The sequence below is a fragment of the Pseudophryne corroboree genome, chromosome 6 (genome assembly GCF_028390025.1).
Source record: "Pseudophryne corroboree isolate aPseCor3 chromosome 6, aPseCor3.hap2, whole genome shotgun sequence".
NCBI lineage: Eukaryota > Metazoa > Chordata > Amphibia > Anura > Myobatrachidae > Pseudophryne > Pseudophryne corroboree.
In genome coordinates, this window is record NC_086449.1 from 406,828,062 (window position 1) to 406,841,066 (window position 13,005).

Here is a 13,005-nt window from a genome sequence, read left to right on the forward strand (position 1 = left end):
CCAGATGACGTAGGAGAAGTTCTGGGGAATTTGCCAGGATTAACAAGTCGTCCAGATACGGCAGTATCCTGACCCCTTGACGGCGGAGTACCACCGTCATCACCGCCGTGACTTTGGTGAAGACTCGCGAAGCCGTAGTTAAACCAAAAGGTAACGCCCAAAACTGGTAATGGAGGTTGCCAATCGCAAACCTCAGGTATTGCTGATGTGACGCTGCTATAGGAATATGCAGGTAAGCATCCTGTATGTCCAGGGAGACCATGTAGTCCCCAGGTTCCAAGGCCAGAACTATAGAGCGAAGGGTTTCCATACGGAACTTGGAAACCTTCACAAACCTGTTCAATGCCTTGTGGTTGAGAATGGGCCGGGAGGATCCAATCGGTTTCGGGACTAGAAACAGCGGAGAATAGTACCCCCGGCTCCTCTGCGCAAGAGGCACCTGTACTACGACTCCTGTATCCAGGAGGGTCTGTACCACCGAATGTAGAGTGTTTGCCTTTGTCTGGTCCAACGGGACATCTGTCCGGCAAAATCGATGAGGGCTATGGCGTAACTTCGAGTGACGACTTCCCGTACCCAGGCATCTGAAGTGGTCTTCAACCATTCCTGGGTATACCCTAGAAGCCGGCCTCCCACCCTGGGATCCCCCAGGGGGAGGCCCGCCCCGTCATGCGGCAGGCTTATCGGTCTTGGAAGCTGGCTGACGGGCTGCCCAGGCTCTTTTGGGCTTCGGTTTACCAGGTTTGGAAGTGCGGGCCTGCTTGTTGTACGCCTGACCTTTTGCTTTACCTGAAGGACGAAAGGGGCGAAAGGAAGTATCTTTAGCCTTCGACACAGAAGGAGCGGTACTTGGCAGACAGGCAGTTTTGGCAGTAGCCAAGTCAGCCACTATCTTATTTAAGTCCTCCCCAAACAGAATATCTCCCTTGAAAGGGAGTACCTCCGGGGGTTTTCTAGAGTCCAGATCCACAGACCAGGATCTCAGCCACCATATCCGGCGAGCCAGGACTGATGTAGTAGAGGCCTTGGCTGCTAAGATACCGGCATCAGAAGCTGCCTCTTTAATATAGCAAGAAGCTGTGATAATATATGACAAGCATTGTCTAGCATGGTCAGAAGAGATTTCAGCTTCTAACTCCAAGGCCCATGCTTCAATAGCCTCTGCAGCCCATGTTGCTGCAATTAGGGAGGCCAATCCCGGGATCGGGATCGGCGAAATCCCGGGATTTAGGCCCAAAAATGCCGGGATTTGAATCCCGGGATTGGAGCCTCCAATCCCGGGATTCACGGGATTGCATTGCGCATGCGAGGGAGGGTTGGTGTAAGTAACTTACTATTAGGCGGGCGGCAGTATTAGGCAGGCGGCAGCCATGTACACAGACCGCGGCGGCATTTCAAATGTAGCGCCGGCCGCCAGCCAATCACAGCTGGTGGACCGGCGGCCAATCAGGGAAGCGGCCGCAGCGGCTCCTGATTGGCTGCCGGACTGCCCGTTCTGACTGGCTGATGGCCAGCACTACAATTTGAAAGGCCTCCGGCGCGCTCAGCACGTCTTGTCCATGGCTGCCGCCTGCCGCCCGTCTAATAGTAAGTGTAGTTTTACTGACACCAACCCTCCCTCACTGTGGTGCTCGCTTCAGCCTCCCTCCCGCTCCGCTTCCTACACCCTCCAGCGCTGCTCCCTAGTCCCTACACTACATCCACCCTCCAGTGCTGCTCCCTAGTCCCTACACTACACCCACCCTTCAGCGCTGCTCCCTACAGCCGCCGTGCTCCCTACACTCATTTCCACTGCCCTCCACTGCCACTCTCCCTGCTCCCTACTGCAATCCCGGGATTGAGCGTTTTTCAATCCCGAATCCCGGGACTGAAAAAACTGCCTGGGATTGGCCTCCCTAGCTGCAATAGTGGGCCTTTGTGCAGTACCCGTGAGGGTGTAAATCGCTTTCAGACAACCCTCCACACGTTTATCCGTAGGCTCTTTTAGAGACGTGACGGTAGTGACAGGTAGAGCTGAGGAAACCACCATCCTAGCTACATGTGAGTCTACTGGAGGAGGCGTTTCCCAATTTTTAGACAGCTCTGGCGCGAGGGGATAGCGAGCCAGCATCTTCTTTTGAGGCACGAACTTCTTACCCGGGTTTCCCCAGGGTTCCTGACGTATATCCACTAGGTGGTCAGAGTGAGGTAAAACTTGTTTAACCACCTTCTGACGTTTGAACCTATCTGGTTTCTTAGGAGGGACGGATGGCACGGGATCATCCGTAATCTGTAAAATTAATTTAATAGCCTCCAAAAGATTAGGCACATCCACATGTGAATTACCCTCCCCATCAGCAGTACCTGAGCCAGAATCTGTGGGGTCAGTGTAAGTGCCATCTTCATCAGACGAGGTGTCAGTGACAGCAGTGGATTGTGAGGAGATAAGAGCTCGCTTAGAGGACCCCTTGGACTTAGGCGAGCGAGGGTCAGACTTTTTAGTAGTCAGGGACTGGTTCAACTTCTTCAATTGAGCAGATAAATCGTCCGCCCACGGCGGATTAGCTGCAGGGACCACATACGGTTGCACCGGCATAGGGTGTCCCATAGGGGGTGTTAGTTTATTAACTAGCGTATATAGAAGCTTGGAAAAAGCAGCCCACGGTGGGTCATTATGTACCTCCGTTGCCACAGTCCCACTGGGGGGCAAGGAGCCCCCAGAACCAGAGCCCACAGCTGCTATATTTTTCTCAAAAAGCTCTTCTTAGGGCTGCTCAAAGCAGCCCCTCTGTTATGTGCCTGCTATCTGCGGCACCAACTACAAAACTGAGCTCCTGTGCAGGGAGGCGGGGTTATAGAGGAGGCGGCGCTATGCATTCTGGGAACAGTCAAAGCTTTTCAGCCTGTTGGTGCCTCGGATCAAGATCCTACTCTACACCCCCTATGTCTTTCATGTGGAGCCCAGTGTACCCCGCAGCAGAAAAAATCACTGCGCTCAGAGAAGGGCAATTAAAAAAATATATAAATATCAAATTGTGTTGTCTCCCATGAATGAAATAGACTCGGTGAAGCTCAATACTATAAAAATTAGTTTATATATGAATAGATAGATTCACAAACCACAATATCATATATATAAAATAGTATACAAGCTTTAAGTTTGCAAACTTTAAATACATTAGTATCTCATATAGGCAACTGCTATTGGGTATAATGCTGCAGCACATGTGTTATCCAGTGCCAATTAGTATAAATTGATAGACATTAAAATAACAGTCTCTCCCAAGACAATTGATTACTCTCTCACTGGCATCCCAGTGGGGTTAGTACAATGAACTCCGCTACTTGTTAAGCTCTCAAAAGTACATGCATTTGGTGGTTAGTGGGTTAAAAGCGGCATGCAGCCACAGAAACGAATAGATATTTACCACTGTGCTGGTTCCTGTGTTGTAGTAATCCAGGGTCCTTTGCAAAATTCACTTGCGGTGATATCCTATTGGAAAAAGGTATGCTGCGCCGTTTTTAAAAGCTGAATGCTTTCTGCGCTCTCTGTGTGTTTGCACTTTCCGTAATTTATCCGGGTAGAGTGCAGAGCTGGATACAACAGGTAATGCCGTTCACTGCCGTATAGATATTTACCACTGTGCTGGTTCCTGTGTTGTAGTAATCCAGGGTCCTTTGCAAAATTCACTTGCGGTGATATCCTATTGGAAAAAGGTATGCTGCACCGTTTTTAAAAGCTGAATGCTTTCTGCGCTCTCTGTGTGTTTGCACTTTCCGTAATTTATCCGGGTAGAGTGCAGAGCTGGATACAACAGGTAATGCCATCCACTGCCGTATAGCCAGTGTATGCTGCTCCACACTGAGAGGCAGGAGATCCGTCAGGGAAAGTCCACATGTATGCAGCGTTGATGAAGCTGGAGAGCAGAGAGTGACGAATCCGACAGCGGGAGAAGCGGACAGATGGAGTAAGCGTCAACCGGTTTTGTCGCCCAGCAACCTGGAGACTATACCCAATAGCAGTTGCCTATATGAGATACTAATGTATTTAAAGTTTGCAAACTTAAAGCTTGTTTACTATTTTATACGTGTGATATTGTTGTTTGTTAATCTATCTATTTATATATAAACTTATTTTTATATTATTGAGCTTCACCGAGTCTGTTTCATTCATGGGAGACAACACAATTTGATATGTATATATTCTATTAATTGCCCTTCTCTGAGTGCAGTGATTTTTTTTCCTCTATGCTTTATGAGTGGGACAAGTGTTTTTAGGTTTGAAGGTGGGAGTAATCGTTTTTGTGGAAGTTTTTTTTTTTTTTAAAGTGGCTTAAAATGACCCAAATATATACTAATACCCATTTTTATGTACCCCCAATATAAATTGAGCAAAATAACACTTGCTTTATATCACAGGTTCTCAAACTCGGTACTCAGCGCCCCCACACAGTGCATGTTTTCCAGGTTTCCTCACAGAATCACAAGTGACATAATTAGCTCCACCTGTGGACCTTCTTGTGGGTAGAAAGGGGAAATAAACACAGCAAAACTGAGGTCCTGGTGGAGGGGGTGGGGGTTCTATTGATGCCATTATAGGCTAATCGCGTAATTTTAGCCCCACCCCTACGCAAATACACTCCAATGGAGACAGTTTCTCTGAGAGGGGACAAGACCTAATGACACAATGAATCCGGCCCTGCCCCCTGGCGTGGCCCACCTGCTTCTCCTCTCCGGGCATCTCCGTAGAGGAATTCAATAAAGTAGGCAAGTATGCCTAACAGCAAACCTGTAACAGTGCATGTTAGGATGTGAGGTTGGACAGCAGCTGGAGTACTGCAGGTTGCCTTCCCCTATGTAAGGTCAATGAGATATAAGGCGTGTATGTATAGTTAGCATTTCTATGGCTCTAAATCAGTTCCCACTCATAGTTTCCTCTGTAAAGGTATTAGTAAAGTTGAAATACAATTAGCAATGTCTGCATTGTACTATCAGGCACCATGATAATGTATCGTTAGAAAAGTTGTTACTCTTCACCAGAACAGGATAAAGTATTATTGGTTATGTGATTTCTAAGTGCAATTTCCATTACTGGTACCTGCACTACTATATCGAAAACCTCTTGGGAATAATGACATAAACTCATTGGATATAAATATCATAAACATGTCAGTTCTGCTGTAGGCATGCTATATATTGCACAACTGGTGTATATTAGTAGTTGTGACATTTCAACAGTGCACTTCCCATAGCGGGTCCCTGCAACCCTCTAATCAGATTATAAGGTAACAGAAGTAATACCTTTATTACATTCCTCACATTTGTTAATACTATGTAAAATACGCGTTGGGTACGGGATCCCGGCGGTCAACAAACCTGCGCTCGCCACAGGTTCTATTCCCACTCTGTGGGTTTCATGGACACCCACGAGTGGGAATAGCCCTCGGCCCCTCTCGTCGGGATGCTGACCGCCGGGATCCCGACCACCTGTATCGTTACTACATCCCGTAAAATACATCTGGTTGCTCTAGTATGAAATTATTGAAGTGCTGCAATTTAATCTAATGATATCATCTGATTACATGAGATTAATTACATCCGTCCACAGAAAACTGTACAGGCAACTGTATTCCTTTAGACCACAGGTTCTCAAACTCGGTCCTCAGGACCCCACACAGTGCATGTTTTGCAGGTAACCCAGCAGGTGCACAGGTGTATTAATTACTCACTGACACATTTTAAAAGGTCCACAGGTGGAGCTAATTATTTCACTTGCGGTTCTGTGAGGAGACCTGGAAAACATGCACTGTGTGGGGTCCTGAGGACCGAGTTTGAGAACCTGTGCTTTAGACCATAAATACATTGGTCCTACATAAAGAAAAACGATAACTGATCATAAAAATAATAATGTCAAGGAGAAAAAAGCATCATAAATGACAATGAATCTAGAAAATGCTGAATGCTTTACAAGGACAATGTGGCCAGGAGATGTGGATGTTGCATAAATATGTTTTACAGCAAAGTGGGAATGAACAAATGTAAAATTATTAGAAAGTCTGAATAGAATGCAATATGGAAAGGAAATTGACCACACCAGCGAGTCTATTCATGTGGGGTTATTATGTGCCATGAGGAGGCCGTGTTTGGGCCTTCCTTATGTTCCATTTTAATTCTTATAGTAAAGTGTTATGCCTTGGGTGTGATCAGCCACAGATAAGTCACTGTACATACGTATCTATGCTGTCATCCTAACACTTGCTGACTGTGCAAAAAGCAGTCAGTCTATTACAAAGCTGCCACCCCTTAAACAATATATACCTGCAATCACTTATAGAAAATAATTATGGAGACAGTGGGACTGTAGTCATACCTTGAAAAATCTCCTTTTGCTTCCTAAAAGAGAAACAAACAAAAAAAACATGATTAATGAAACCCATTTTTGATTGTCTCATCTTAAATATATTCAGAATTGTTTATATGGCCTTGTAAGTACAATTACTATCAGCCTTTATATTTACAGCTAATGAATAAATCTTTTTTTTGGCAGATATAAAACTGAGGCCCAATAAATGTTTGTCCAGTGCTGTTTCTTTGTACAATGTTAATGCCATTAGCTGGAGAACCTGTGGTAGGCCAGTGTATCCTTAGTGATCACTCGGCAGTACAGATTTAGGTGGTTATGGATTAAAGGGTCAACAGTCAGAAGGTTGACAATGCCTAGGTAGACGCCAAATGGTCAACAAGGTCAAAAGGTTCGACACAGAAATGGTCAGCACATGAAAAAGTTGACATGAGTTTTTGATGTTTTTTTGTTGTCAAAATTTCCCATCCAGTACGTGGACTCCCAATTAGTGTACTACATCCCCTCACATGGCTCGCTTCACTCGCCATGCTTCGGGCAAGGAACCTCGCTCCGCTCCGCTCAGGTTACTAGTCCCGATCGTAGTCCACGTGGATGGTAAAGTATGAAAAAGTCCTAAAAATGGACCATTGTCATGTCAAGCATTTCAACATGTCGACATTTTAACCACATTGACCATATGCATACCGACCATTTGATGTCGACCTATTGCTTGTCAAACTTTTAACTGTCCACCTATAATCCGGATACCGATTTAGCTCCAGCCACAGTTTCCTTTCTCTTCATGCTGTAGCAGTCGATATTTGCATTTATTTGTTTTGGCAGGTTATAAAGCCACTGCTATGTTTTTATAGGAAGCAATTGTTTGTTGTTCACTCTGTGGTTTCTAAAGAAAGCAAAATATATATAAAAAAAAAAAAAGTGAATTAACTTGTCGGTACTGAGACTTTTTTTTTTAAATGACAACAGCTTGCAGTCTTACTATACTTTATGTTTTAGCACGGCTTCTACTAACTGACACTATTATGACTATTATTAACACTTTATTAACCCCAAACCTACTGGGGTCTGGGGGAATAGCTATAGTGCTATTGGCACTAAAGCTCTCTGTAATCAGGAGGTGGGGCCCACACGTTTTTTTGCTGGACCAATACCTCTTGGGTAGTCAGCCATGGTTCCAAATGGCCTAGGGCTGGTGGAATGATGGTAGGGGACCCACAGGCTGGTCTCCCCTCTTTGTTTCCTAGTGCTGATTATATGAAAAAAACTGGGGAACAACACACTCTTTGTCCACCCAGTTTTTTGCATTACCAGTCTAGGCTTAAATGCCTTGGGCTGATTGTCAATTGAGTGAGATCCCACACCATTTTTATTTTATTTTTTTATTTTACCAAATTGTCACAATTAATAAAATATACAAGACCGCATAAATCTTAGTGATAAGTGTTTTAAATTCACAGCAGGTAGGTGGCAGGATGGGGGTTTAGACATTGTCAGGGATCGATGGCTCTTTTTAGAAGGTAAAAACAATTTTTAGTGAATACTGTATTTTGGGCGTAGAACCCGCCCAGTTGCCCAATGTGTCCCAAGTGAGAATCAGTGATCTTTTTATCTAGCTGTTCAAATAGACCTCTGTGGGAATGGATATGTAGTCCAATTTACCAAGCATAGCCGCAATTGGTAGGTAAGTAGAAGCAGAACCTGGAAGTAAAGTAACAGAGAAAGCTATCACTTTACTAGTCACTCTTTGCCGTGACAGGTTCTTATTGGAGCCAATGTCCTGGCAAAAGGTTTTTGTTGCCCTGAAAAAGGGCAACAAAAACATGACAACAGATGCTATTAATCAGGGCAAAATATACCTCTTAGGGGCTGTTGTACCATTTACACAAAATAAGCATAATTTCTTATTGAAGTATATTGCAGCAATAAGAAATTCTTTTTCAGAGATATAAATAAAAATACTCTTACAAGGTCAGGGGCTCCAATAAGAGCCCAAGCCTGCAAAGAGAAAAAAAGATAAGTTTCTTTATTAATAGTTTATTTATATATCATATACGGGAGGTAATCAATTTGCCGGCTGTCGGTATCCCGGCGGTCAGGATACCGATGCCGGAATCCAGACAGCTAGTCCCACTCGTGGGTGTCCACGACACCCATAGAGTGGGAATAGATCCTGCGGCGAGCGCTGTGAGCCACCATGCCCGCAAGGTAACTCATAGCGCTCGCCCCGCTGCCGGCATTCTGGCGGGTAGGATACTGCTGTTGGGATACTGACAGCCGGCATCTCCATCCGCTGGGAATACATATGTATTCCATCATATACATATTATGCAGTGTAATATTTCATTTATTCACAGGAGTCCCTACACTAGTGTATATTTATTCCCAACCAGTATGTGCATAAGAGGAAACCCACATACACATTGGGAGAACATACAAACTTCACACATATCGGTCATGATGAGAACTGAACTCATGACCACAGTGCTTTGATGCAGTAATGCTAACCACTATGCCATCTGTGCTGCCCAAGTGATTGCTTGCTTTTGGGTTCAGACCCAGAAGAGCTACGGTGCATGCACGCCCATTGGCTTCGGTGTATGCACCCTCATTAGTCATTACGGAGAGGGATCTTGTGGCCTATAGGCTACAAAGACTAAAGGAGGGTACTGATGGGAGAGATGTGTGATGAGCGATCTTAACACAGACCGCTCAGCACACATCTCTCCCCACGCTCAGCATAGTGCAATGTGTGCTGAGTGAGGGGACGGACAGACAGGGGGCCGCTCACTTCACATAACGGTGAAGTGAGCGACCCGCTAGATTGAGCCTGCATGCAGGCTCAATCTAGCACCGGCGATAGCGATGCACGGGGCCGCGCATCGCTATCGCTGGGGGACATACACATGGCAGATCCGTGCTTAAAATCTAAGTAATCTAGTCAGATTGCTTAGATTTTAAACACGGATCTCTCCGTGTGTACCCCCCTTAAGCTGTAAGGAGGCATACACTGAAGCCAAGCTTTTCTGACCTTGATACAATTGCCATTATCAGGGTGGAATTCAATTCAGCACAAAGGATTCCAAGGGAGATATTCAATTGTTTTAAAAGTCAACTGTCAACGGGGTGTCTGTTTTTTCCTGTCTATTAGATAGGACAAAACAGACACCCAACTGACTTTACAAACAATTGAATATCCCCCCAATTGTCTTTCAAGAATGGCAAATTGCGCCCATCTACAGTACATTACAAGCTTTGCTGTGCCACCCCATAGACGTTGCGATGCTGACATTACTGTAACTGGCCAATTTGCGCACAGCCAAGAACATTGTCAACACTTCAATTCCCCCATCACAATCTGTGTAGAAAGAAACCTATGGGCTCTGCATTCGTATACAATACCTGAAGGACTGCATCAGATAGCTCTGTGGTACCCTTTTAGTACAAATACACAGACTGCTATTTACGGGGAGCAGACCGCAAAACTAGCATGATCGGCTCCTTCATAAAAGCATTACTTGGAAAGAAAGCAAGGGAGAACATGAGGAAATGTTGTTAAATACGAAAACAACCATATGCTCAGGAAGGATTGCCCAGCAATGCAAGTAAGAACCCTATAGTATTAGTTTTTCCATTATGATTACTGTCAGACTTCTGCTACTGAAATACTCGTTACTCTGGAGATTAGATTTACAAAGTATTACTAATAATAATTACATGAAAACTATACAGTGGCAGCAGCTTTAATAGGAAACATGCAGCAGGCAAATTTCAAACAAAGCAATATATTATAATTATTATAATCTAATGAACTGTAAAACATCTCCACAATGTTCCAGAATAGTCATCGCTATGAACATATCATAAAGATAAAATTCCATCTACACAAGGACCCCATGTTTTGTTGTTCAGGAAGGCTTCCTGCCAAGTGAGTTTCTGACACTGGGAACTTTCTCATGGCCAAAAGGACCTTGGTTACAGACAAGCTGCATTTCTATGGCGTGGATTTAAAGAGGCCCTGTCTACTCATTACAGGGCTTGAGAGTTATTTTGAGGGGTTTTTTCTTACTATCTCTCCAACTTTTATAATTAGGAGCATGGGGGAGGGGAAAGTACCAGCAGCCTTGAATTAATGATGCAGAAAATCCATGCATGCCACAAGGCTATTCAGCCCCATCTTATATTCCTATGTAACGGCGCTCATTGCATAGGGAGTTGCTAGGAGGACTTTCATTCCTGATCTGTGTGTGTCCGTTTCATTATAAAGTCCTCTTTGATTTCCTGATTATACAAGGTCACCTAGCAACACCAGATAGCAGCAAATCCCAAGGTTTTGTGATTCTCTTACACAATTTTTTGAGCATTGCATGGCTCTTTTAAATTGAAATATTTAATGTTTTGTATCGATGAACATCTCATTCATAATGACACTTAGGGCCTAGCCTATATCATCTTTTAGGGAGAAACAAAGGGGGTAATTCCAAGTTGATCGCAGCAGGAACTTTGTTAGCAGTTGGGCAAAGCCATGGCCCTCATTCCGAGTTGTTCGCTCGTTCTTTTTCATCGCATCGCAGCGCTTTTCCGCAAACTGCGCATGCGCAATGTTCGCACTGCGACTGCGCCAAGTAAATTTGCTAAGAAGTTTGGTATTTTACTCACGGCATTACAAGGTTTTTTCTTCGTTCTGGTGATCGTTGTGTGATTGACAGGAAGTGGGTGTTTCTGGGCGGAAACTGGCCGTTTTATGGGAGTGTGTGAAAAAAACGCTGCCGTTTCTGGGAAAAACGCGGGAGTGGCTGGAGAAACGGGGGAGTGTCTGTGCGAATGCTGGGTGTGTTTGTGACGTCAAACCAGGAACGAAACTGACTGAACTGATCGCAGTGGCAGAGTAAGTGTCGAGCTACTCAGAAACTGCTTAGAAATTTCTATTCGCAATTTTGAGAATCTTTCGTTCGCAATTTTGCTAAGCTAAGATTCGCTCCGAGTAGGCGGCGGCTTAGCGTGTGCAATGCTGCTAAAAGCAGCTAGCGAGCGAACAACTCAGAATGAAGGCCTATGTGCACTGCAGGGGAGGCAGATTTAACATGTGCAGAGAGAGTTAGATTTGGGTGTGGTGTTAATAAAGCAGCCAGTATTTACCCTGCACAGAAACAAAATAACCCACCCAAATCTAACTCTCTCTGCACATGTTATATCTGCCTCCCCTGCAGTGCACATGGTTTTGCCCAACTGCTAAAAAAATTCCTGCTGCGATCAACTTGGAATTACCCCTAAAAAGAGAAAAAATGATGATGCTAACGAACTGCATCAGGGTTTGTTATCTACAGAACCCGACTACAGGGGTAATTCAGACCTTATCGTAGCAGCAAATTTGTTAGCAGATGGGCAAAGCCATGGGCACTGAGGGGGGGGGGGGCCGATATAACGTGCTGAGAGAGTTATAGGCCCTACACACTGGCCGATCCGCCGCCGAGCTGCCCGACGGCGGATACGGCCGACGGGCGACCCGGCGGCGGGGGGACAGTGACGGGGGGAGAGAAGTTTCTTCCCTCCCCCCGTCACCCGGCTGCATTGAAGTGCAGGCAAATATGGACGAGATCGTCCATATTGGCCTGCATGTACAGCCGACGGGAGACCAGCAATGAACGAGCGCGGGGCCGCGCATCGTTTATCGCTGGAGCCTCCACACTGCACGATATGAACGTTATCTCGTTCATTAATGAACGAGATCGTTCATATCGTGCAGTCATGACGGCCAGTGTGTAGGGCCCTCTAGATTTGGGTGGGGTGTGTTCAAACTGAAATCTAAATTGCAGTGTAAAAATAAAGCAGCCAGTATTTACCCTGCACAGAAACAAAATAACCCACCCAAATCTAACTCTCTCTGCAAATGTTATATCTGCCACCTAGCAGAAACTGAGGACAGGGAATATAGATTGTAACCTCCACTGGGGCAGGGACTGATGTGAATGACAGCAATATTCTCTGTAAAGCGCTGAGGAATAGGTGTGCGTTACGAAAATAATTGTTAATAAATTAATAACTGGCTCAGAATCTTGTATTGGGAATGCTCATGTGAAAATATGGAACACCAGCTTTTACAGTATATGGGGGGTAATTCAGACCTGATCGCTGGGCTGCTAACTTTGCTCTCCTCCGTTCAGATAGTCGCCGCCCAAGGAGGAGTGTATATTCGCTGTGTAAGTGTGCGATCGCATGTGTAAGACGAGCTGCATAAATCGAGTGTGTGCAGTCTCTGCGCAGCCCAGGATATACTCCTACAGTGCGACCAGAACAGGCTGAACGGGGCCGGAGCTGACGTCAGACACCCTCCCTGAAAACGCTTGGGAACGCCTGTGTTTTTCCATACACTCCCAGTAAACGGTCAGTTATCACCTGCAAACGGCCTCTTCCTGTCAATAACCTTGCGAATGCCCTGCCCGTTGTTGTTGGCCGCCGCGTGCGCATTGCGGTGCATATGCATGCGGTCTATTGCTGATCACCCGCTGTGCGAAAACGCACAGCAGTGATCAGGTCTGAATCACCTCCATGATCTGTAACATAACCATACAGAGCAACTATAACTGGCTAAAGTGGTCATTAAACCAAATTGGTTATGCCTATTTCATTATTTGCTAAATCGCTGGAATCACGCCCGTGCCTTT

General features: G+C 45.4%; 1 protein-coding gene across 6 annotated transcripts in view; it reads right to left on the reverse strand.

The window, feature by feature from the left end:
• FRMD4A (FERM domain containing 4A) overlaps positions 1-13,005 on the reverse strand; it is a 751,780-nt gene that overhangs the window by 152,225 nt on the left and 586,550 nt on the right. For all 6 annotated transcript variants that reach the window (XM_063926906.1, XM_063926905.1, XM_063926903.1 and 3 more), the window contains exon 7: positions 6,350-6,372. In XM_063926906.1, the coding sequence (XP_063782976.1) occupies positions 6,350-6,372 (23 nt within the window). The remainder of the gene's footprint in view (positions 1-6,349; positions 6,373-13,005) is intronic.